Source organism: Ceratotherium simum, chromosome 13 (assembly GCF_057802395.1).
Source record: "Ceratotherium simum simum isolate JZ-2026a chromosome 13, ASM5780239v1, whole genome shotgun sequence".
NCBI classification, from domain to species: Eukaryota; Metazoa; Chordata; class Mammalia; order Perissodactyla; family Rhinocerotidae; genus Ceratotherium; species Ceratotherium simum.
The window spans coordinates 47,173,399-47,199,761 of record NC_141912.1 but is presented as its reverse complement, the minus strand read 5'-3'; the positions used below and the strand labels follow the sequence as shown (position 1 = coordinate 47,199,761).

The window sequence follows — 26,363 nt, the reverse complement described above, 5'->3', positions numbered from 1 at the left end:
GCGTCCATTTGTTTGGATTCAGATTTTCCCCAAAACCAATATACTCATGAAATCATTGATGTCTACTGGTTGCCTAATTTTCTAGTATCTGCTAAAGTGTTTTTGATCCAAGAAGAAACTGTAGGGATCCCTTTGGCTCTGAGGGCCATACGCCAGTACCTAGGAAGTTGCTGGGCTTCAAGACACAGTGAGCTGGAGGTGAGTAATGGAGCTTCCATTTGACCTTCAAGCCCTTACCACATGAAGTTCCACACTGATTGGCCATTTTGTATGCCCTTCCACTGCTTCCTTACTCCTCCTCCTCCTCACCCCCAACCAATTACTCCTAAGCAATTAGTACATTCTAGCCACCCTGATGGTTAAGATTTGGCGCTATCACTGCCACCACGGCCCAGGTTTGCTTCACAATCAGGGAACCACAGCACCCATCTGTTCAGTGTCAGACTGTGGTGGCTATATGTCGCTGTGACGCTGAAAGCTATGACACCAGGATTTCAAATACCAACAGGGTCACCCATGGTGGACAGATTTCAGCAGAGCTTCCAGACTAGATAGAGTAGTAAAAGGACCTGGCCACCCACTTGCAAAAAATTGGCCATGAAAACCCTGTGAATAGCAGCAGAGCATTGTCTGATACAGCGCGGGAAGGTGAGAGGATGGTGCAAAAATACTGGCAGTGTTCCTCCATGCTGTACACAGGGTCACTAGGAGTTGAAGTCAACTTGATGGCACCATCAGCAACAAAAAATTCATAGATTATTAGTCTCATTTTATAAACACATTCCCACTAGGGTGGCTTATCTGCACCTACACGCACTTGCATTTTAATACAGACAGTAGGAAAAGGGCAGCACTGAACTGAGAAGACAGCATCTACTCCTAGGACATCAGACATTGGATCAATCAAGTGAGAGTATATATTTCCAGAAGTCCTTGACTCTGTATTGAATGGAAATTTGGTCTCCATTTACAATTGATAGATTCTGAAAACAGTCAAAACTTTGCAGAAATGGCACATGAGGAGAATAGAATTAAGTTGGCCAAATTATGAGATCAGCTCTATTCTGCCCAGGCTGGTAGGGGACAAAGGAGCAGTAATTGATGCCCTTGGATAATTGGGGGTTGTCAGGAAGGCCTCATTCTCTTGACAACTTTCCCATTGGACCAGATCCAGACATGATCATGAAGAGTTATGATATGGACCAATTGGTCCAGCTGGTGTTGGAAACAAGAGGGTCACATTGTATTTAGACATGCTTGGCACTAAAGGTCTTCAACATGAAATTATGGGCTCCAGTGTGATTGGGAATGTTATTCACTAAAAAAGATATTTCTATTAGAATTTAGTGCTCCAAAGACCATTTTATTCTTGCTGAGAAGATGGATGCTTCCTCTTTTCTGGTAACAAGCACAATGGGCCTGAGTAGCTTCCTCTTTTCTTTGACTGCTAGGAAGCTCTGTCTCAGAGTTAAGTTTCAAATTTACAAAACAGTGTAGATACTTCGTAGGTTTCTATTTGCATTCTTTTTCTTCATTGACTCTCTTCTTTTATAGCTTCTCTTTTTATAATTCGTGTAGTTTATACAGAACTTTTATAGTTCTCATAGAATTAAAGAAACAGAAAAAAGAATTTCTGTTCTAATATCATTTTATTTTATGCATTAGCATTGTAAGCCATCTCAAGTCATTTGTAAATATGGAGTGTTAGTTTTCAAGTTGGGTGACTCCTTGGAAAGGAAAGAAACCTTTATTAAAGAAATTAATAAGGTTTAGCTTTAGGTTTTCTAAGGACAAAGTACATACTAAAAACATTCACCCTTGGCACACACATCATTGCTCTCTTTTGCCGTCCCCCTTTCCACGTTATCCCACTCAGAAGTCCGAGGTTCCTTTGGGAAAGTAGCAAGTTGATTCTTCAGACTTAAGTGAGAAAGTTGGAAAAGGAAAAATAATACCTACCCCTACCCCCACTCCACTGGAATTACCTCCCACTCTCCCAACTGGAATTAAGAATGAAGGGATGCATTCCTTCGGATTTATGGGGTATGACCCCGGATGTCCAGAGGCTGGACATGAGAGCCTGACAGAGTGGCATTTTGTAGCAAACTGATCTAGGACAGAAGTGTTCCGCATTCCTCTAGAGCACTGTTCTCCCATTTCCCTTCTGCGATTTCAGCAATTCGTCTCTGTTTGCTGGAAGAATCATTAGGACTTGGTCTCTGCACTCCTTCCTCTTACCAGGCCTGATATTGACTCGAGGGTGAGGGAGAGTCAGCAGAAAAATATTTCTCTTTTCCTTCTTGAAGGGGGTGTGTCCTGGGCTTGTCTGCCGCAAGGGCAGCGACGTGCACCAGAGTTGCTCATCAATCAGTGGACTGTATGCGTGCCAGTGAGCTGTCCTGGTTCAGATGCTAAAATCGTCTTCCCAAGCAGCGTAAGAAGTGATTGAGCCACAAGTACACTGGAGGAAGGGCTCCCTCGGGCTGTGATGTGAAGAGGGGAATCACCAGGTAAGCCCAATAGCTATGATTTGATTCCTTAGAAAGTGTATTACTATCACCAGTACTACCTGTTAAGTGGATATGTTTTCCCCTTCACATGGGGAAAACTCTGATTTCAATATTCTATTTTCTGAAGAGGATTAAATAAAGGAACAGAGAGTGGAAAAAGCAACGAGCAGTGACAACAGAGGTCAGCCTCTTGGTAACTATAGAAATTGAGGTGATTCGCTGAGTCTCAAACTCCAGGTTTTCTGACTCAAAGCTCACCGTTCTCTCTATGGATCATAACACAGTACCCCCTATTCTTCGGGTGTGCCTGGGAGGTAGAGTGACTGAAATAAAGAAGGCTCCACCAAGGATACTTGTTAAAAATATCATCTCAAGGTTTCCACTAATTAGTAATATATTAGCCTTAGCAATCTCTTAAAATAAAAATATTCTTGAGAGGATTAAATTTACTTTCACTTTAGGATGAATTCATTTAAGCTTTGACTGAACCAGTATATGTCTGGGAAGTACTTCCCAGTTTAACTCCCTCCTCAGACTCTGAAAAATCCAAAAATTGGCCCTGAAAACCATCTCCTCTGCTCCTTGCCCCAAATAAATATAAAGCGACACTGTATTTTCTGACTGAAAGGCCTTGAAAATTCTTAATTTTTCTTTTCCATTTTTTTCTTTTTCATGAAAAATCCACTTATGTAAACCTGATATCCTATGTAATCCACCCATGCCAGAGACTCCATGATGGGAAGTGATTGAAGGAGGTTTGGAAAGAAGGTCGAGGTGGGAGAGGAGTGGAGAAATGATGACTTTGGCTTTTTGATGGCCATACCCATCAAACTAAAGCTGATAGTTACACATATAGGCTGGAAATCATAGACATAAGACAGGTAACAAAAATAGGTAAAAATACATTCTAAAATTTATCAGAATATTAGGACAAGCCTTTTGTTATGTTCTTTTTTTTCGATAATAAAACCACTAGTAATTATCCAATCATAACCAATATTAAAAACAATTTTACAACAAGGACCACATAGTACTTTATTCCACTCTTAACAAATAGTATAACTTGGAGCAAATTATTTAGCGTTTCTTGCTCTAGTTACTTAATTTGCAAAACAGTAGAACTAAGCGTTAAGATTTAAAATGGGAATGTATGTTCAGTTTTAGCAGCTTGAGTTGCAAACACTCCTATTTTGTGCACGACCACAAGTTGATGTGGATTGTTGCTGACATGCCTTAAAGGTATGTGTGTCTTGCTTCTCTAAAAAGACAGTAAATTTCTTTAATTTTTTTAAAGAACAAGGCAGGGTCCCCATTACAGAGTTTATCTTTTGTTGTGCTGAGGGGAAAGGGAGCATCATACTTTTACATCCATATACCCTCTGATATCATTCATTCCACAATTAGAAGAATGCAAATATCCTCTTAGAAAAGATAAATGAACACATTCATTCAAAGTGGGGTATAAGTGACTGATTTTAGCACTTTCGTTGGGAGCAAGTATGAACCGGAAGGAACAAGAGGGTACTGGGGATTAAAGGGCATAACAGTGGTAGGGGTGTGTGTCACAAGGGTGAAAGACTCAGAAAGTAGACGAGCCGCATCCCCAGGACAAATATCACTGAATTCTCTGTTTTGCTTAAGGCCACACCTTATGAAACTATGTTCTACCCAATCTAAAGATATGTATTTGCACTTTCAAAATCTCCTGCCTTGTTTTCTTTCTAAAGTTCTTTGGCAGGGGACACCCATAGCTACAGAGAAAGGGAAACCATGTTCCCAAACACATCAGGGATTCTCCTGGGTTGTGTCTGAGCAGAGAAGTGCTCACGGGATGTCAAGTTCTCCACAGTTCTGGACAGGATAGATATGCGGTCTTAATAGTTGTGAAAATAATCTAGAAACCTGGAGGGATAGTGCCAAGGTCTATAGCATCATGGCCAGAAACATACACTCTCACATGCACAGTTGGTTCCAGCCTTGCTGAGTTCCACAACTGTAGTACACAAAACCAGCTGGGAGGGGAGGCCCTCTAACCACACTCTGTCCCCGACAAGCCACAGGTTCTCTCATAGAGGCGCCTGCACAATGGCAGATGAAAATCTGGGCTCTGACATGTTGAGGATGAAAATCCATGAGAATTATTAAGTGTGACAGCGCCCTGGCGTTTCACAGAGTTATGGTAAATTCCCTGTGTGCAATCAGTTGAATAAATAAAATGCAAAGAGGCGAACAGCAATGAGGTATGTAGCCCTAAAACTGTGCAAAATAGAGTTTAATCTCGTTGATGAGGGTTATCAGGTCTTCATGGCGTCTCTGGGTCTCAGCGCAAAAGTCAGTTTTTAATCTCCAGAGGTGCAGAGATCTTGGAAACTCTAGTTTTTTGGTTCTGTTTTAAATACAGTCTTTTAAAATAAAGTCTTTAAGGTAATTTTCTTATCATTTGCTTCTGTCTCAAAATTTTAAAAATCTGATCACAGAGTTCCTTTATTGTTTAGGGCTAAAAGCAGGCGTTTACTATAAATTTGTGGTGTTGGGACAGCTTGTCACAATGGAACAGATTCACACCTGCAAAGTTTTGGGTAAAGAGAATTTGTATTAAGCAGATTATATTTTCCATGAAAACCTTTCATACTTGTGTTTGTACTTCAGCCTAATTTTGCTTGAAGACTTTCCTACACTTAATTTCCCAGGGAATCAGGCTTATTATTTTTAGTAAGAAACTTAACGATATATTTCTTAGGCATATAACACTTTTCTATGTTGTTGACCAAGATATCGATTACGCAACTAACTAGTAAAAGAAAAGACACAGATAGCAGTAGAATTAAAATATAAGTCAGAATTTTATTATATGACAAGTTGGCCTTTAAAATTGATAAAGAATTATCGAGGTGGTATTCATAAAGAATCTTTTAGCCAAGAAACATAGTTAGGATAACTGGTTATTCATTTGGAGGAAAATGAAAGTAAACCCCTATTTCATACTGAAACCTAAAATAACTCCAGAAGGACTGAAGATTTAGATGGATTTTTAAAAAACCTCAAGAAGTGTTAGAAGAAAATACAGAATATTTTTATAATTATAGACAAAAATTCTTAGCATGACCTCAAGTTTAATATCTATAATGGGAAAGATTAACGGGTACAATTTCACTTACATTTTGAACTTTTATGTAGAACAAGACAACATAAAAAGTTGAAAGACCAAAGACAAATGATAAGCAAATATTTATAACACAAGTAACAGACAAGATCTAATATCCATACTATACAAAGAGCTCCTAAGAAGCAGTCCTTAAGAAAATATGAACATTCCAATAGAGAAACTTAGAATAATGACTTAAATAGTCAAGCCAGAAAAAAATACAAATGGCCAATAAATATCTGAAAAAATGCTTAAAGACATGAAAATTAAAACAATTAGATAAAATTTTGCTTATCAGTTTGGCGAACATTAAAAAGGTGTTGGGCCAGTGTGATGTAACAGAATTTCTACGCCTTACTAGGGAGTGTAAACAAGTACAGATTAGAAGGGCAGTTTGGCCATGCCTATGAAAAGCAAAATGTATAAGCCTTCTGAAGCAGCACTTTCACTCTAGAAAGATCCTGGTTCGCCTGGAATTAAGGATACACAAGAGGAAGCTTAATAGAAGGAACGTCTGAGGGCAGATTGTAGGGGTCCAAATAACGAGTGTGCCATGATAACAAGTTTGACATAGCAGGGAGCCTGGAAAGTTTCTGAGTATGGATCGACGTGACATTTGCAGGATGGGTGGAATGCCAGGCAACTGGTTCTATTTCTAGAAGAATCATTTGGTGAATATGATTGAAAAACTTGCCTTTTACTTTTTAGGAAATTGTGATGAAGATACTGTTAATATGCATAGGGAAACTTAAAGAATGAGTGTTTTTTGGTAGATCTGAAACCATTAAGGTTTTCAGGATAAGTATTGAATGAGAAGTCAGATATCTGTTTTAGTCTTACTTAAAAATAGATCATTCCAGAAAAGTTTGTAACGTCTTTAATCCGACTGCTCACGTGTGAAGACCCCACAAAGCCTGTTCTGTAGCTTCTTCCCAGTTGGCCTGATGAATTCTGTTTTCATCACTAGACTGCTGAGTATCCTTAGACATTGATGACACTCACATTTGTTAGGAGGATAGCTTTGCAATATATATCCTTCTTTTTCCTTACCAAAGAGAGCTTATTTGTAAGGAACTCAAATGGAGATCAAAGTAACAATCATGACTTTATTAAAATCACGCCCCAAACAACAAAACAAATTGGCCCAGAGTCCAGGAGAAGTATTAGATTCTTTTGGGAGAGAAATTCAGGGAAGTAGTCGATAAACTCTTTTTATTTAAGATTTAGGCTTACTCTTCTCATTTTCGCAAGTGTGAAAAGGAAATAATTCCCACTTAATTTACAAGATTGCCAAAATAATCAAATCAATACATATGAAAGCATTTTGTAAATTTGAAAGAATTATTCTTATTTCTTCTTTTTATGTAATTATCGCCTCCCTCAAGTGGTATTCAGGTACTTTCTCAAGTGAACAATCTAACAGGAAGCTCAGATTCTCTGGGGTTTACCCACTCTGTGTAAGCAAAGTCAAATGCGGAATATGAGAAATAAGCCTGACCTGGGGATTCCAGGAAGGCTGGGTCCCCATTGCTAAGCTGAAGGCTTGCCTGGAAGAAAGAGCTTGGCACCTTCTCTGGAATGCCATTAATCATCCTTTAACGACTTGGTGGTAACTTCTGCTTCACCAAGAGTGACAGGAGAAAATGTTTAGTTACAAGGGGTTGGAATAGAGCCAACCCGTGAAGCTGGCAGTCAGGTTTTTTACAACGGAATTGAGAAGTATTAGGCGTTGCGCTAACAACAAACCATCCTGTATCTCTTGTGAGATACAAAGCACAGACCAAATGGACTTAAAAAAAGCCAGAGTCCTTGTTAGGAGGGAGCACACAGCTGGGCTAGGCTGACAGCACCTGCAACAGGAGAAATGCTCTCGAGCTGAAGTTCCAATGGGTGGCAAAGGACACACAGGCTTGTAAAAAATGTGTCTCAATTCTTGGATCACAAAGGGTCAGACGAGGAGGTAGGGTCACAATCTGGGCTCTGCAGGGAGATCCATTCATTGAAACATCAGAGGGTTTAAACAGGGACCCCGGAACAAAGAGACCCCAGCAACCCAGCAGTTGTTTTCACAAGCGGGGCTGGGTCACTGCTTTTGGAGTTTTTCCTTGTGGATGGAGCTACAAAGCACGAACACCCTGCGTGACTATGTTGTGAACAGCCAGTGCTGGGCACGGTGCCCGGGAAATAGGAGGCTCTCAAAGTACAGTTGGTGAACAAATTAAAGTTTAGCAGATTGGTAAAGTGTCCCGGGGCAGGGATGCCTGAGCTAAGTAATTCCCTTTGTCTCTCTCAGCCTTATAATTCTAGAATTCTTAAAAATCATATCTCTATTCCCAACCCAAGGGCTTTTCTTAGGTCCTCAACCCATCTCAAAGAAGGCTCAAGAATTGTAATAACCTCTTTGAAAAGAAAGTAGAAACAAAGCCCGGTAAAATCTTTCCCTTTAATCTTTCCAGGCTTAGATTTGAAGACGGACAGACATTAATGAAAAGAACAATTAAATAAATAGTCTATAAATAGAAACTGGGAAATGGGCATATAATAATAGAATCTGAATGTGAATGGATCTGAGCTCACCTTATTTTATCACTCATTTTATAGAGGAGGAAACTGAGTCCGTTGAGGGTTTTTTTTTTTTTTTTTAACTTTTTAAAGATCTAACAGACAAGAGACAAACCTGGGGTCAGGGTCTAATTCATCTGGGTCTCTTTCTACTAGGTTTATACAAGATAAACATACTAAAAACATGCTAAAATATAAAATATATGTTTAAAATTTTACTGTGCACACATATTTATAGACACTCATTGAGATTTTAAATAACTTTAAATTATAGTCCTTCCAGAAAAAGTTTGTCTAGCCCAGAAAATTTACCAAATCTCCAAACAGTTTTCCAGATATGAAATTGGTTATCTTTTCTCTCCCCCACCTGTCTTTCCACCTGTCTTCTCTACTATTTCTGTCTACTTAAAGGAACACAAAGAAACTCTTCTCAAAGGCAGATGGCCCACAGTTTCCTATGCAAAGACAGAGCTCAATGAAAAGGTTACCAAAGACTTATAAAATAAGAGGTAAAATAAAAACAAGATTTTACAGGTCCTCTGGGTGTAAAACAATCAGTTCTTTTTGAGTCATGATTTTGTTCAGATCCTAGCTGAGATCTGCTCTTTCCATTAGTATGTGTGTGTGTATGTGTGTGTGTGTATTATGCATATGTACACATGTGAGTCCAAGACAGAGAGAAGGGAGACAACTCTATGGGAATTCTCTTATTTATAGAAGAAGAAACATGATCCCATAAATAATGATGCCAGGAAAGCAAACCAAGTGTTCAACTGTGTCTCAGATTAGATTGTTGTTAAAAATGCTGGAAAGTGTAGGTGTGAGCTGTTCCAACCATGCACCACTGTTGGTAAGGAGACAGCTGTTGACATAAATAAATGATACTTGGAGTCCATGAATACAGAACTGGAAGAATGGGGAGACAATGGACCACAGTCTCCAGAGGCATAACAGCAAATTCTAGTATTGTTTTCTGCAAACTGAAGGACAGGGGTTATCAGGCATGAATTCACTTGGATGAATTCAGGGAAGTGAGGGGGGTTCAACCATGGCCAAGCCTTCCCACGGAAGCCAGTGCCAACACAGCTGTAGGTCAGGCATCACTGGCCCCAGCTGCCTCAGAGCGCGGTGCAATGTAAACACACATACTGTGATGACAACAGCTCCTTATCTGTGGCAAGGACAGACGATTCTGGGAATTTTTAAATAATTGAACCCTTCCAGCTTGGAAGGGAAGTGCTGAAAATACCGTGGGGTTTGCATCTAGTAAAGGCAAAATTAAATGGGATATCAGATTCCACACCCCACCCCTCACTGCCCCACAGCATTTCTTGACATCCTCACTACTGAGGACTTGCCTTTGAGTCAGGTAACTCGGTTACTATAAATACGTATTTTTATTACCTTGAGACTGGGATCCCTCCATTTATACAGTGGTGGCCATCAACCCAGGAACACCTTTTATTTGTTAAGTTAATTTGACTCAGAACTGAAGTCAAATTCTGACAAAATCCAACAAGTAACTATATAAACTGGTGGTGAGATCGAAATGCTAGTAATGCTTATGTTAATAGCTAACAAGAATTGAAGCTTATCACCTGCTGGTCATTGTTCTGGGTACTTGATATGCAAAACTCACTGAATTCTTGTAAGAACCTGTGAATTAGATACTATTTCCCCCATTTTATAGATGAATAAACTGAGGTATAGAAAGTCTAAGAAAATGTCAAAGAGCATCTAGTCGATAGATGTCAAAGCTGGGACCTGAGCCCTGGGCAGTCTAACTACACAGCCCATTTTGACCTATGTGCCTTGAGAGACTGTTTTCCCACCTTTGACTAGTTGTTGAATACAGGATGCCCAGTTAAGTTTGAATTTCAGAACAACAATAAATAATTCTGGACAGTGAATAGTGTCCCAAGTATGGTGTGGGGCATACTTACACTACAAAATTATTCGTTATTTATCTGAAAACCAGTCTTTCAACTCTATCCCAGAAAGGGCTGTATGCACCGAGGAAGCAAAGAAAAAGTTTTGATTAGTTGGAGCTTGCATCCCAAACCCCAAAGAAGAATTCAAATGGCAGTATTAACTTAGGTGTAGAACTCGTTTTTCCCCAACCTAGAACCAGTCCTGGTGGCCTAGTGATTAAGATTTGTGACCTTGGGCCCAGATTTGTTTCCCAGTCAGGGAACCACACCACCCATCTGTTGGTTGTCATATTGTGGTGGCTGCATGTTGCTGTGATGCTGAAAGCTATGCCACCCATATTGCAAATACCAGCAGGGACACTCGTGGTGGACAGGTTTCAGCGGAACTTCTAGACTAAGATAGACCAGGAAGGAGGACCTGGCCACACACTTCTGAAAAAATTGGCCATGAAAACCCTGTGACTAGCAGTGGAACATTGTCTGATACAGTGCCAGAAGGTGCAAAGAGGGTGCAAAAGGATCAGGCAGTGCTCTGCTCACAGTACACAGGGTCACTAGGAGCTGGAATCCGCTCAACAGCACTAGCAACAACAAAAAAGAACCAGTCTAGAACAACAACTCTCAAAGCTACCTGAAGGTCAGCGTCAATTGGGTAGCTTTAATGACGCACATGGCTGAGCCTGGCCTTTCTAAGATTTAGTAGGTTTAGGGTGGGATGAGGGCATCTGTGTCTTCTAATGAGCTCCTACATGTTTTCGTTTCTCCTCTTCTTCTTCTTCTTCCTCTTCTTCTTCCTTCTCTTCCTCCTCCTCCTCCTCTTTCCTTATAGTCCAGCTATTCAAGATTGGTATACAGAGCAGTGACTTGAAATCACTGGTCTGAAACCCTGACTATAAGTTACAGTTTACCATTTCTAGCAAACCCAAGGAGAAAGCCCACAATCCACCCTCCAGTGTAGGAGGAAGAAGGAATAAAGAGGGCCGGAGTATGAGAGAGTTTTCTCACAATGCCCAGAGCTGTCACCCAGGCCTTCTTGAGCTGGGTTTGTAGCCTCAGGCCTGGACTCCATGTGGGAGAAAGATTTTTCAGAGAGAGAGATTGAGAGAAAGAGCCATATGAGGGCCAGGCCTCCCACTTAGAAGCAGACCCTGGCTCAAGAGAGGATAGATCACACCCATATGCACTAAAACTCTTATGCACTTTGAAAGCTCTAGCACTACAGACTATGGCCTGAACAGTACCCAGGAATCCGTGTTAAAAGTCTCCTCTGGGTGCTGGCCCCGTGGCCCAGTGGTTAAGTTCATTGCACTCCGCTTTGGTGGCCCAGGTTCGGTTCCCAGGCATGGACCTACACCACTCGTCAGTGGCCATGCTGTGGTGGCTAGCCACATACAAAATAGAGGAAGATTGGCACAGATGTTAGCTCCCTCAAGCAAAAAAAAAAAAAAGAGGCAAGGTTTGCAATAGATGTTAGCTCAGGGTGAATCTTCCTCAACAACAACAGCAAAAGTCTTCCCTGGAAGAGGACAAAAAGTGGGAAAGGGGCCAGAAAGAGCACAAGTTCTCTCTATAATGTGGCTGCCCTCCAGGAAGTATTGGGAAATCAATTTAGTGGGACACGACAATTTACCAATAAAAATGAAATAAAACAAAATGAATAGAAAATATCCAAGGGCATGTTTCAGAGAAAGCATTAGTTCTATCTCACAAAACTGTTCAGTTATTTACTCTCTCTCTATATATATATGCACACACACTCATACATTTTATTATTTGTGTGTGTGTGTGTATACTCATGTTATAAAATATATTTCTTTCTATGGGTCAAAAATGTTTGAAAAATACCACTCTAGAAGCAAATATCCATCACTTTTGGAAAGCAGAAAGCACAGGGCAGGGGGAATAAGACTCAGAGCAGAGAAGTTTTGGGAAGCAATATCTGGAGGAATGATCTGGAGCACAGGCTGCTCCCTTAAGAAAGTTAAAGCCACAGATTTAGGAGGAGTCTTGGCAAGTAGAAAGGAGGGGGGGGCATGTGAGGACCGCTCACCAAAGAGGAGAAGGTAAATCCAAAAGTTGATGTGTCCCATTGCCTATTTTTCATACTTCCCTGGAAAGCCCTAGAAAGGGTCCCTACTGACATGTAGGCCACGTCTGTGGTAGTCATTTCCTGTCTCTACTGCCTTTCCCCTTTTCTTGTAGATCAGAGAGTAAAGCATGGGGCAGCACTGTTGGGGATGGCAGGGTTGGCATGAAGTTTGAAGTAGACCCAGGAAGGAGGTAGGGCAGGAAGGGGGCCCAGTTCTGCCTCTTCTGCACTGCCAATCAAGGGCACTTATCCAATGGTGGGCTGTTGAGTTTGGGAATCCTAGTGCTTCATCTTTTCCTATGGAGGTGTGAAAGGAGTGTGGAGAGGCCATAGGGAAGTATTCCTTCATGTTCTGTCAATATTGTCCAATAAAACGTTTTTCTAAATTGCAGTAAAAAAAACCCACACGGCATAAAATATACCATCTTAACCATTTTTAAGTTTACAAATTCCATAGTGTTAAGTATATTCACATTGTTGTGCACCAGATGTCTAGAACTTTTTCATCTGGCAAAACTGAAACTCATATCCAGTGAATAACCACTCCCCATTTCCCCCTCCTCCAAGCCCCTGCCAACTACAAATCACTTTCTATTTTTACGAGTGTGACTTCTTTAGATACCTCATATAGGTGGAATCATACAGTATTTGTCTTTTTATGATTGGCTTATTTCACTTAACAGAATGTCCTCAAGGTTCATCCATGTTGTAGCATGTGACAGGATTTCCTTCTTTTTTAAGGCTGAATAATATTCCATGCCTCGTAAAACTTTGGCCAAGTTGGAAGTGTTCTGTGTCTACACTGCCTAACATGATAGCCCCTAGCCACATGCGGCTGTTGAACACTTGAAATGTGGCTATAGTGACTGAGAAGTTGAATTTTTAATTTCATTTTATTGTAATTAAAATCTAGATTGCCACATGTGCCTAGTGACTACTTTTTGGACAGAACAGTTCTAACTTATCGTGATTTGTTTCACTGACACCAAATAACCTGTTAATACAAACTCCTTCTAGGGTATAAATGATTAATTTTGTGACCATGACTATGTGCTGAGTTTTGTCTAAATTATTATGAGATAACCATAAACTAGAGGGCAGTTGTTGCCAATTACATCAACTATAAAGAAGGAAATTTGCTGGATTGGTTCATTATTATTTTTACGCTTAAACACTCAGACTCTGTCCTTAACATTCACAGTTCTAAGGGTCCTTGGTTATTTTAATGTTTGTTTTTACTGAGATGAAAAGGGAACCTTGGTGAAATATAAAAGACTGGACGTTGAAATATAAAAGGCTGGATGTTAAATGTACCTAGCTTCAAAGTTAAGCAAGTCATAATTTTAAAATAGCCTCTGTTTAGTTAAATTTGGTCACTAGAATAGAGCGCTTGAGAAATTTTCTAGTAAGTTAGTAAAGACAGAAATTTACTACTTCTGCAATGGGAGCAGAAGTACTGGTGTCTCAGGCTACACACATGAAGTGGAAAATAACCAGACACTCAGGGCTTCTGATCAGCTCAGTTGGGCCCTACCACTGGGTGTGTTTTTAAATTTTGGCTTGAATTACTTGTTTTTGTGCTCAGCCTTGCATGGCACACCATTTGTCTAGTCACAGGCTGTGAACCCAGCTCTTTGTGTTCAGTCCAGGAAAAGGAGAAGGACCTGCTGAAGATGAGAGCTCGGGTATTCTGGCTCATCTCTTTCTTTGCAACCACTGAGGGCCATGATGGCTTCCTGGAGGTGAGTTGGCATCTGTTCCATTTTTTCTCTCTACCACCCGTCCTCTCTCCTTCTGGCGCTTGTAGAATCCATCACTCTCTAGGCAACTGAAATTATATAATTTACCAGACTTGGAATCAGAAATCCTGAGTTCTCATCTCAACAGTACCAACATTAGCTGGGTGGCCTTAGATGAGTCATTTCATCTCTTGGAGCTTAGATGTCCTAATTGCAGAATAAGGATCTTGGACAAAACCATTTTGGAATTTTTTTTTTTTTGAGGAAGATTGGCTCTGAGCTAACATCTGTGCCCATTTTCTTCTATTTTGTGTGTGGGACGCCACCACAGCACGGCTTGATGAGCAGTGCGTCGATCCACGCCTGGGTTTCGAACTTGCAAACCCCAGGCTGCCATAGCGGAGTGTGCGAACTTAACCACTACGCCACTGGGCCAGCCCTTGGAGTTTTTTTTAGTTCAACACATTCTCTCCTATGGCATCTTTGATGGAGAAAAAGCATATAAGATGGCATTAGCAATCCTTGGACTCTCTCTTCCCATCTAGACTCACTTTCTTGATGCTTTCATCTAGGATCATGGTTTTAATGTTCTCTACATGCCGATGAATCCTAAATTTATATCTCCACCTCAGACCTCTCCCCTGAACTCCACACTCACATGTCTGCTACCTACTTGGTATCTCCAATTGGATGCCCAATAGACCCCTCATCTTAGTATGTCTAAAATTAAATTCTTGATTTTATTCTCACCAAACCTGCTCCTCCTTTCCTGTCTTAGCAAGTGGTGTCACCATCTCTCTAGCTGCTTAGGAAGAAAACTTATTTTCATGCTTGACTCTTCTCGTAATCCATATCTAAACCATTGGCTCTTTCTTTTTGTGGCTTTATCTTTAAAATATATCCAGAATTCAAATACTTTTCACCACCTCCATGGCTACTACCTTAATCCACACCTTCATCATCTCTCAGCTATATTATTTCAACAACTCCTGAAATGTCTATTTTCAACATGGCTGCAGGATCAAGCCTTTCAAAAAGTAAATTAGCATGTGTCTTTCCTCTGTTCAGAACTCTCCAGTGGGTTCCCATCTCACTCAAGAAAAAGCTAAGCCCTTGTCATAGCCTGTAAAGATCTACACAACCTGCCTCCCTGGAGACACTCTCTGACCTCACTTCCTGCCCCTCTCTCCTCACCCACTCCACTTAGCTACTCTGGCCTCCTTGCTCTGCCTTCACATGCCAGGCGTATTCTTATCCCAGGGCCTTTGCATATGCTGTTCTGTCTGCCTGGAAAGTTCTTTCTCCAGGGATCCTCACTTCCCCTCCTCCTTCAGGTTTGTGCTCAAAAGTTGCCTCGGTGAGACCTTCTCTTGCCACATCCCCACCTTCCCCAGCTTGCATTTTAAATCCGTAATTTCAATTTATCTGGGAAATCCAACATACCTCATGGAGTACAACGTTACAAAGCCTCGCCGTAATTATTCTTTTTTTCTTTTTAACAGAGAAGTGATGGCATCAAAACAAAAAGAGAACTCATTGTGAATAAGAAAAAGCCTCTAGGTGAGACTCCATTAGATAGCACGGTGCAGTGGACACTGGTGCCAACAGACCAGGGTTCAAACCCCAATAGTACTTCTGACTGGTTGTGTGATCTTTGGCACAGTATTAAACAACCCAAATCTGTAAAATGAGAATAATAGTAATTCTTGCTAGTAAAACATGTGTGAGGATTAAATAATGTAATGAAGGCATAGTATCCTGCACCAGACCTAGCGAGTAGCTGCTCCATATTCTTCCTTACCTTCATCCTAACAATGTAATTAATGGGCACAGCCTCCGTTCTGGGAATGAGTTGTTTTCTGAAATTTAACTTGTGGGTCTGATATTTCAAGCACTGAATGCATTCCTCATGGAAACCGTGAGGCACACAGATGGTTGTTATATTCCTGGGTCAGTCCATAAAGGTCTTCCTACGGTGCAATGAATCTGCCATACAACAATGTGCTAATCGTGCCATAGAACTTACCACCATGCGAGGCTACAATTCTTCAGGAAAATGAAATGATTCAACTTGGAATGCCGTGAATACATTTTCCCTGACAGTAAAATACAGCTGATAATTGTTGAGCCGTCACAATGTGCCAGGCGCTATTTGAAGTGCATTAGATGAATTCAATCCTCACACTGACCTTCTGAGTTAGGTACAATGGTCATGTTTATTTTACGGCACAGTGAAATAAAGGCTAGGGGGCAGGAGGAATGATCAAACCCAGTCAGTCTGGCTCCAGAACCAGTGCCATTAACCCTTGACAATGTGACTAGGGTTAACCTTTCCCCTGATCCCCACTTCTTACCTGCTTGGGCAGTAGAAGTGGGAATCCTCTTAGCTCCCACCATTTGAGGTGACTCCTAAGACCTGGGGTAGAGGTTCCAGCCTGCAAGGAGTTGGGGAGAGTACGAGAAGGCGGTTAAGGCTCAATGGTATGAGATGGCCAGAGCCATGGCAGACAGAAGTCTCTTGTAAATGTCCTAGGACATGTCTCAGCCTCGACCAGCTTCCAGTTACCCTCTTGATTTTCTTCTGAGAAGCCTAGGGATTGATCCAGCTGCTTTGCTTCTCTATAAATCTCCCTCTGCCTAGACCCACAGGACCCCTAAGAAACAGGACAGTCTCATAGAAGCTCCCCATCTCATCTGTCCCTTCAGAAAGCATGGTGGTGTCCTGAGAAATCTAAGAAATTTCACTGTCAATGGCAATGAAACGAGACCCAGGATAAAAGGATGGTCACCTGTTGCTTCTTTTTCTCTAAGGTCCTTCACATTCTTAATCTGGGGTCCATAGATTAGCTTCGGAAGACCTTGAAACCATGGAATTTCATACTAAGTTTCATGTGAATGTGCCTAAATGACTTCTGGGTGGGAGAAGACTATTAGGATTCATCTTCTCTCCCAGCCAAAAACACTTAATGGCCTCTCCTTAGGGAAACAAAAGTGCTGCTCAGAAATGATAGGATGGAGATGAAGGAGCATAAAGGCTTAAGGAAGGGTTTGTTTTGTTTTTCTTTTGCATTTCATATAGATACTCAAACTCGACTAATTAATGGAACATTTTTACAGGAGGAGGAAGGGCTCTTTGGAGAGGAAAGTATGAGATCGGGAGTTTTATATTGGAGATAGTTCAAGGAGACCAGAGCTGGGGGAGGAGGAAGAGACAGTGACTAGGATTTTACCTCTTCTCGCTTCAGTCTTGACCCCTGAATCTTGACTCTGGATGTGTCCTGAGGACAGCTGTAAAGTCAGGAGAGTGATGCTGGGGTGGGAGCTAGAGCGCGCGAGCAGCTGGCCTGGCAGAAGTGAGAGGGTAGACATATCTCAGGCATGTGTGGGACTCTGCATGTTTGCTCTGGATGCTTGTTTTTAGTCAATGTCTGGATGAGCAGAAGTCAATAACAAGCAGTGCGGTGCAGTCCATGACCTCCAGGCTGAATCTGACGATTGCTTCACGGTCACTTCCTCGGCCAGATTCCCCTCCCAGACTGAGACAGGAGGGCTTCTGACTCTCTCCCTCTTTTTAGGCCCAGTCCAGGAATATGAGCTGCTGCTTCAGGTGGGCTATCGAGATTCCAAGGAGAAAAGAGATTTGAAGAATTTTCTGAAGCTTTTGGAGTCTCTGTCATTATGGTTACATGGGCCAATGAAGATTATCAGAGCAAAGGCCACCACATGTAAGTCAGCTTTCTGGGGACTGGGAGTGGACTGGGGCAGGTGGGTATATCAGTCGGGATAGGTCAGGTTATGCTGTGGAAACAATCATCCCCACTATCTCTGTGGCTTAAAAGAATAAATGTTTTATTTCTTCTTCAGGCTTCCTGTCCACTGAAGTTGGCAGAAGGGCCGTGTTTGTGTGGTCACTTGGGGACTCAGGTTGATGAATCAGACACTATCTCAAATGTACCCATTCCAAGCCAAAAAGAAATGGAACACTGGGGGGTTTCACATTGGCAATAGAATTCTCTAACGCAGAAGGGACACACATTAATTCTGCTCACAACTTATTGGCCAGGACTGGTTTCATGGCCCCATCCAACCTCAGGGGCCCAGGATATGCAATCCTACTATCTGCCTGGAAGAGAGCAAGAAATATTTGGCAAATAGCACTAATGACCATAGCAGTGGGATTCAGAGAAATTAAATGATTTGTTTAAAGCAGTGGTTCTCAAAGTGTGGTACCCAGATTAACAGCAGCAGCAGTATCAGGGAACTTACTAGAAATGCAAATCCTTGGCCCCATTCCCGGCGTACTGAATCAGGAACTTTGGAATGAGACCCTCCAGGTGATTCTGATGCATGATAAAGTTTGAGAACCATACACTGCACACCATCATGCATATTTTCACAAAGATGTCTGGTGACTTTACCCCATTTTTTTGTCTGTTATAAAGGAATGGTTTTTGGTGGGAGTTTTAGGTCAGTGAGAAGGGAATGAGCATACAGGATTGGCAGATGGAATTTTTCATCATGACTCTCAAAAAAAAAAAAAAAGTATCTCTGCCTTTGCCATCTTGCTTATAGGGCCTTCCTGGGAATGGTGTTAGGTGGATGGAGGGGAGCCTCCAATAAGATATTGGACAAATACCCTCTAGAACTTTTCAAATAACTCTCAGGTTGACATACCATCTTCTGCTTCTCTCTTCCATTCCAAAGGATAGCCACTGGACATACATTCTTCTTTTGGATGCTAGTCCCAGCCATTTGATTTTAATGTTTGATAGGTTTCTGATACCAACCTCATAATCTGTTGAGTTGAACATTTCTTTACCTTAAACAATGTGCCATCTTAGTTTCATCCTTCTAGCCTTTGGTGAGAAATATTTGGCTCAGATTCTAAGTCAGAGCCATGGAAGAGAAGTCAGCAGTAGTCAATTTATTAACCAGGCCCTATGAGACAAAGCTCTGTTTTTTTAATGCAGACTGTGGCAACCAGAATGGGGTCCTGCGGTGTGCCTGTGAAGATGGCTACACCTGGTTTCCCCCCTCATGCCTTGATCCCCAGAAATGCTGCCTTCACACGAACGGATCACACCAGAGCTGTGACTGTCATCTCAACAACCTCGCCCAGAGCGTCAATTTCTGTGAGAGAACAAGTAAGCACAGAAGGATACCAGGAGGGGCGCTCTGGGCTGGGACACCTCCCACCCAGCATGCGACAGAGAGGGGACTCTAGCCCTTTGCCCACGTGTTACTCTTTGTCTCCCTAACAGAGCTAGTGTTTGCAGGGAGATTGGGGGGCAGTGATGATATACCCCGGTAGGCTTGGCTGGACACAGTGAGAGCCTCACACGTGCAGAAAATTCAGAAATGCAAGTTCTTGATTGGGCATCACTTTAACCTTGAGACACATCCAGCTCAGCTCTGCAATTCTATGATTCTATTGAGATTTAGGGAGATTCATTGAAATCACAAGTAGGGGAACTGCTTGAGTAAATAAAATTTTTCTTCCTACCTTCATTTCATCTCTTTTGCCAACATCAATTTCCAGAAAAGAGACGTCTAGAGGTGTGAAAGCAGGGAAGAAAATGCAGTGACTATATTGAAAGAAATGCTCTAAATTGCCAACAAATACGTGTACTGAATGCATCACCAAAACAAAACAGAAGTTAAAAGTCTAGCTTAGGAAACCAGTGGAAGCTGAGGGAGCTACTGTTGACTCAGGTTGATGTTCAATGGATGAAGAGTGAGCCAAATGACGTGGCCTCCAGGGCTTGAAAGACTTTAAGAAGTTTCCCCAAAGAAACTACTCCAGTTATATATATATATATTTTTTAAATAATTTTATTTATTTATTTTTTTCTCCCAAAGCCCCAGTAGATAGTTGTATGTCATAGCTGCACATCCTTCTAGTTGCTGTATGTGGGAAGTGGCCTCAGCATGGCCGGAGAAGTGGTGCGTCGGTGCGCGTCCGGGATCCGAACCCCGGGCCACCAGCAGCGGAGCACTTGCACTTAACCACTAAGCCACGGGGCCGGCCCTACTCCAGTTATCTTGAAGCTCAGAATTTTAGTAGAGCTGAGCAAAGAGTCAGAGAGAACCTCTGAAATAGTCCAGCTTTCCTGGGCATCCCTGGTTCCCCTTCCCAGGATCACAGCAATTCAGATTAAGGCAACGTGTATTTATTAAGCACCATCTTTATACTCAGATCTGGGTCAAATTCTGGGAGGACACAATAAAGCATTTCTCTTGCTATCTACGAATTAGCAGGCTAGTTGTGGAGACCAGAGTGTAACACAAGAAAGAAGACAATGTAATTTCTTCCACAAATTTTGATGAAAGCCTACCTTTTGAAAGGTGGTCCATATCTGAGCCATCTTCGTGGGTGCAAAGATGGATCAGACAGGGATTACACTCATAACGGGTTTCCCAGAGTAGAGTGGGGACATATATACATTAGACATGTTCACAAACAGTTGTATAGGTATAGAGGTTGTAAGGGAAATATGGATAAAGTACTGTAGGGATTTAGAGGAAGGAAAGACTTTGCCTCTGGGGATCAGGGAAGGCCTTGCAGAGGAGGTGCATTTGACTAGGTCCTGAATGAAACATAAACAGGATTTGTCCATACAAAGATGGGGAAAGACCTGTCCCAATGTAGAAAAGCACCAGTGATGAGTAAGCAAGGGGTGTGTTGGAGTTAGCAAGTAGTAATTTTTTTTTTTTAATTTTTAACAGGAACAATGTTTAAGCTCAATGCCTAGATGGGCATATATTTCAGTGCTAAGTGACTGCCTTATTTAACCACAAGTGAGTGACCACACATTTACCTACTTACAAGGTTGTCTTGATTACCAGCAATTTCCCATTACGTTCCAAATCAACAATTGAAAACTCTGATTTTACGTACACTTCTTATATTATTTTAGGTGAACATACATTATAAAAAGCAATTGAAATACCACTGTTGAATAGATGGGCCCCAAATCGTACTTGGTAATTTTATGCTATAATAAAATCAAGTGAGTAGTTTTTGTATCTATAAACTTCTTTTTAATTTCCATAGAGGTTTGGGGCACTTTCAAAATTAATGAAACATTTACCAAAGACCTTTTGAATTCATCCTCTGCTACATACTCCAGATATGCCACTGGAATTGAAATTCAAGTAAGCACTTTCTACTTATTACATAAGAAATTGTTGGCTGTTTAACCAATAAATTCAGGTATTTTCAATTCAGCATGTTTATTTTATATATTTTTATATAAATTTTTATAATAATTATAATATAGTAATATAATATAAAAATTATAATAACTTTTTATAATATTTTTATATAAATTATTATTTTTATTTTATATATTCTTAGTTATTCATTTTCAATGAGTTATTACAGAGCAGTTAATAGCATTACCCACAACTGATGTTATTTTGAACTTTTTTTCCTGAGAGAGTTTAGCAGTTGACTTCTTTCCACTTCTCTTGTGTTCAGTCTTGCTCATTTATGTGGGTAATATTATACCAAGACTTCTTGATGATTTTCTGTTTTTTATTTGTCAAATGAAATTTTCATTTGGGAAAATTTCATTGGAATGTGTTCCATAAGGAAGCCTCTCTTGTTAGAGGCTAAAGACAGTTACTAAGCAAAATTCTGGACTCATAATAAGGTCACATAAAGGCTAGATCAGCGTACCTCTGCCTAGGATGATGGTTCAGGTGTGAACCATCAACTTCTAATTGAAGATATGCACAAATACTTTGCAGGTAGATTTAGTTTAATTATATATGGAAATCAATGGCTTATTTTTGAAAAGGAGAAAATAGATAAATTTGGGGTAAATTTATTGTATTATCTGGTACCAAATTCATCCCCTATTCTAAGTAGTTAGTTCTTCACTCTATATTAGCAACCTCAAAAATAAATTATATGTGTGTGTGTATGCATACATTCTCAATTGTCATTTTAACCGTATTTGTATAACGTGCAACTACCTCCTGCTGTATCTCTTTCCTTTGTTCAGTGCTTCTGTTGTTTTATTTATTGTCTGCATCCATTTTTTGCTCAAATGTCTTTCTTGTGTGGGGACAAAGATCAACATATTGCCCTTTGTTCTCTTTGTAAGCTTAAAGAAGCATACAAAACAATTCAAGGTTTTGAGTCAGTTCGTGTCACCCAATTTCGGTAAGTAACACAATGGCCTTAGAAGGGCATCCCCGGAATTGTACACCAGTCCTGCAGAATGCCTAGTGCTGTTCTCAAGTGACCTTTACAGAAAAGAAGGCAGAACTGATCTGTCTAGTAGGATTCTTACTAAAACTGGACAAGAATCTGTGATCCTTTAAAAAGTCTGAAGGGGAAAGCCTATATTCTCATTTAGGTGAGTTTAGGATCTTAAATATTGAATGGCATTCTCAAAGCTACGGATCAGAGACTAGGATTGCAAACCCACAGTAGTAAGGCAGAACTTGAAAGGAAGCAGGAGACCATGGTGTGCATGTATGGGAAGGGGCGAAAAGTGGGGATGAGGGTTGTGGGTGGTAGAGGGATGGATTTTCTCCTTCCACAACTGCAGGCGGGTATGATATTGTATAACTGGGAGTCACAAAGGGAGCTTTGGGTAAAATATTGTATTTTTGCATAGATATCATGTATGCACCATAGTTCAAAACCTAGTAGTCATTGTCTACAGCAAATAAACTATCCTTTTGTTTATGCTTAATTCCAAGTTATTTGGTTAGTTAGCCATGTGTGCATTATCAACTATTATTAGTCAGCTTGATAGAGGAAGTAGCTTAGAGGTGAGAGAACTTGACATATTTTTCTTCACAGGTAATTGAAAGAATATCCATAGAAAATTTTCAACAGCATTTGCTATAAATAATTGTCCTGGACATTATCCTTTAAATCATCTCATGTCCTTATATAATGTATAATTTTCTTTAAAATTCAGTGCTAGGAAAAACACTACTTCTTTTTTTCTTATATCAAGGTCTATATAATTAGCTATATTTTCCTTTTAGACTTTGCTGTCATTGAACTCATAGACAAAATTGAAACCCAATCATAATAAATTTTGTATTCAACATTCATATTTTTCTTTTCCTTGATCCTGGTTTTCTAGTTATATTTCTAACTTTCATTCTGTCATATATATCTCAGAAGCTGTCTCCAATAATTTGTAGACAAAATCACAGTAAAAGTAGGCATAAGTCTATAAAATACAGCTATTTAGGTTTTACTCTTTACATATATGATTTAAAGTAAATTTTAATCTCTCATTGTCTCAATTTGAACAGGACTGTTAATACCTGTGGAACTTGATTTAATTTCATTAAATCAAATGAAATAATAGGCAAGAAAATACTTTTTAAACAATATGGAAGGGCCATATGAACACAAAGACACTGTGACCATCACTACGTAAAAGGGTATTTTGATTTATTTACTGTGAGTGGTAGTTCAACATAGTGATTAAGAATTTGAGGGCCAGCCCCAGTGCCTAATGGTTAAGTTTGGTGCACTCCACTTCGGCAGCCTGGGTTCAGTTCCCGGGTGTGGACCTACACCACTTCTCCGTCAGTGGCCATGCTGTGGTGGCAGCTCACATACCAAAAAAAAATGAGGAAGATTGGCAGTGGATGTTAGTTCAGGGTGAATTTTCCTCAGAAAAAAAAAGAAAGAAAAAAAGAGTTTGAACTTTGGAGCATCAGAGATTCTAATTCATCAATTAGTAATTAATAATTACCTGACTCAACTTGTCTCTGGGACTCAGTTCCCTTATCTATAAAATGGGGATAATACAGTGTTTACCTCATGGATTTATTCCAGGGTCGACTTAATTAATACATGTGATCTCACTGGCTTTCATGACTTCAAACACCATCTCTATGCTGATGGTTTCTAAATTTATTACTGGAGCTTGGCCTCTCCCCTAAACTCTAGACCTGAATATCCAATACCTGTTAACATCTCTGCTTGATTTTCTAGCATGCATGTCAAATGTAACATGTCCAAAACAGGGGTCCTCCACCCCACTCTCCCAATCTTTAACCTCCTTCTCCCACTGTCTTCCCCATCTCAGTTACAGCGATGCTATTCTTCCTTGGAGCTATCCTTTGTTTTAATTTATTTTATTGAAGTATAATTTATATACTGTAATATGCTCAAACCTTAGGTGTACAGCTTAATTAGCTTTGACAAATGCTTGTACAAGCCACTTCCCATCAATACAGAACATTTCCATCATCCTAAAAGTTTTCTTGTGCTGCTCTCCAGCCAACCTCCATGCCCTCCTTCACCCCCCTACCAGAAACAACCACCAATCTTATTTCTATCACCATAGGCTGGTTTGCCTGTTCCAGAACTTCATATAGATGGAATCATCCAGTGTATAGCTTTCTGTGTGCCTGGCTTCTTTCATGCAGCATGATGTCTTTGAGATTCATCTCTGTTTTTCTGAGTATCAGTGGTTCCTTCCTTTCTATTGCCCAGTAGTATGGTATCGTACGAATACATTAGTTTGTTTTTCCATTCCTTACAGTCATTCTTGACTGGTTTCTTTTTCCCACACCTGAAATCTGCTCCATTAGCATGTCCTATGGCTCGGTCTTCAAATGCAGCCTGACTCTGACCACTTCTCCCCACATGCACTGCTACTCAACTAGTTCAAGCCACCACTACCTCTGTCCCTACTACTCTTCCTGCTTCCCTGCTTGCCTCCCTTCAGTCTGTTTTCTACCATAGCCAGAGTGATGATCTTAAAAAATAAATCTGATCATGCCACTTCCTTTTGATAAAGAATAAAACCTTTTAATAAAAATAAAATTCAAATGCTAAGGCCCTATGTGATCTGGCTCCTGGCTACTTCTCTAATATTATCTCCTGCCCATCTCTCTCTTGCTCATTGAGCTTTAACCATGCTAGTTTTTGCATTTGTCAAACTCCTAGACATTTTCTTGCCTCAGGACCTTCACATGTGCTGGCATGCTACACCAGCATTTTTTGCATCACGGGCCTTTTCTTCTCATCCTCTGACCTCAACCTCAAAGACCCTCTGCACAGAGAAGAGTTTCCTGATCAGTCTTATTTAAAGCGGGCCTCGTGTCTACCTGCTATTCTTATCACTGTACCAGTCTCACATAACACTTACAAAATTTATATATATATAAAATTATATATTATTATAATTAATAATTATATATTTTTATATTATTATATATAATTATATGTTATTTATACAATTATTAATATTAATAGTTATATATTATTATAATTAATTATACTATATAATTATATATAATAATTATATATATATAATTACTTATATATGGTGGTTACTTGTTTCTTATTTGCCTTGCCTTCTCCACTAGAATGTATGTTCCATGAAAGCAGGGACCAAATTTGTTTGATGTATTCCTATGGATCTAATGCCGTGTGCACACAGAGTAGGCCCTGAGTGACTGAATGAATGAATCTCACTTTTCTTTCCACATAATCATTATAGGGATGGAAGTGTCGTTGCCGGGTATGAGGTTGTTGGCTCCAGCAGCACCTCTGAGCTGCTGTCAGCCATTGAGCAGGTGGCGGAGAAGGCTGAGGCAGGCCTTCACCATCTGTTTCCACTAGAAGACGACTCTTTCAGAGTATTCGGAAAAGGTAATACTGGACTTCTATCCTCTACTTAAGTTAAGGGAGTCCTTTAATTAGTAGCTCATTTGTATCTTCAGGAAGTAGATTGGAGAAGTTTCTGATACAGAATTATTCTAGGACTGACTTACAGTAGAAACAGGGAGCTGTTCATGGTGAAATTCAGTTTCAGCTGACTAGTTCAGATCCTTGCCAATGGGTGATCTGACCTCCACTGTAAACATCACGGAAGACTGATTTCACTGCAGGCTGTGATGGAAATGATTCAGCAGTAGGGTACTGGTATACATGTGGAGATATCACTGAGGCTGACAATATTCCCAAATCATAATCCAAGGAATCAAGGAAAGAATGCACACATCCGGGTCTTTAACACCACATACACACCCCCACACACACACGTCTGATGTTTTTCTTTTTCTTTTGTTTCTTTACATTCAATCTTAAAGCTCTCCTACCAAAATTTGTGCCACTTTCAACTATACTTATTCAACAAATATTGACTAAGTGTCCAAAGTGTCTGGGCACTTAGGACACAGCCCTGGGGAAGACAAACAAAAATCACAGCCCTGTGGCTCTTCCATTCAAGATTTCCTTCTCCCAGTCCCAGTCATGGTAAGAATATATTATTAAGGGCCAGCTGCAAGAGTCACTAGTGGCTGGTCACAGCGTGAGAAACCTTTAAAGGGGTACAAAGTAGGACGTGTCACCCCCGATGGCAACTGCCCATCTTTTAACCATATCATTACTGC

The 26,363-nt window shown here is 40.5% G+C and overlaps 1 protein-coding gene across 2 annotated transcripts in view; it reads left to right on the top strand.

Moving 5' to 3' along the window:
- Positions 1 to 2,314: 2,314 nt before the first annotated feature.
- ADGRF1 (adhesion G protein-coupled receptor F1) overlaps positions 2,315 to 26,363 on the top strand; it is a 38,463-nt gene continuing 14,414 nt past the window's right edge. The window contains exons 1-8 of one of the 2 annotated variants that reach the window (XM_087437877.1): positions 2,315 to 2,510; positions 13,882 to 13,979; positions 15,479 to 15,536; positions 17,552 to 17,701; positions 18,947 to 19,120; positions 21,031 to 21,131; positions 22,088 to 22,146; positions 25,469 to 25,620. In XM_087437877.1, coding sequence (XP_087294003.1) covers positions 13,911 to 13,979; positions 15,479 to 15,536; positions 17,552 to 17,701; positions 18,947 to 19,120; positions 21,031 to 21,131; positions 22,088 to 22,146; positions 25,469 to 25,620 — 763 coding nt within the window. In that variant the 5' untranslated portion in view covers positions 2,315 to 2,510; positions 13,882 to 13,910. Of the gene's footprint in view, positions 2,511 to 13,881; positions 13,980 to 15,478; positions 15,537 to 17,551; positions 17,702 to 18,946; positions 19,121 to 21,030; positions 21,132 to 22,087; positions 22,147 to 25,468; positions 25,621 to 26,363 lie in introns of those variants that run through there. The other variant, XM_004424046.3, reaches the window with a different exon arrangement.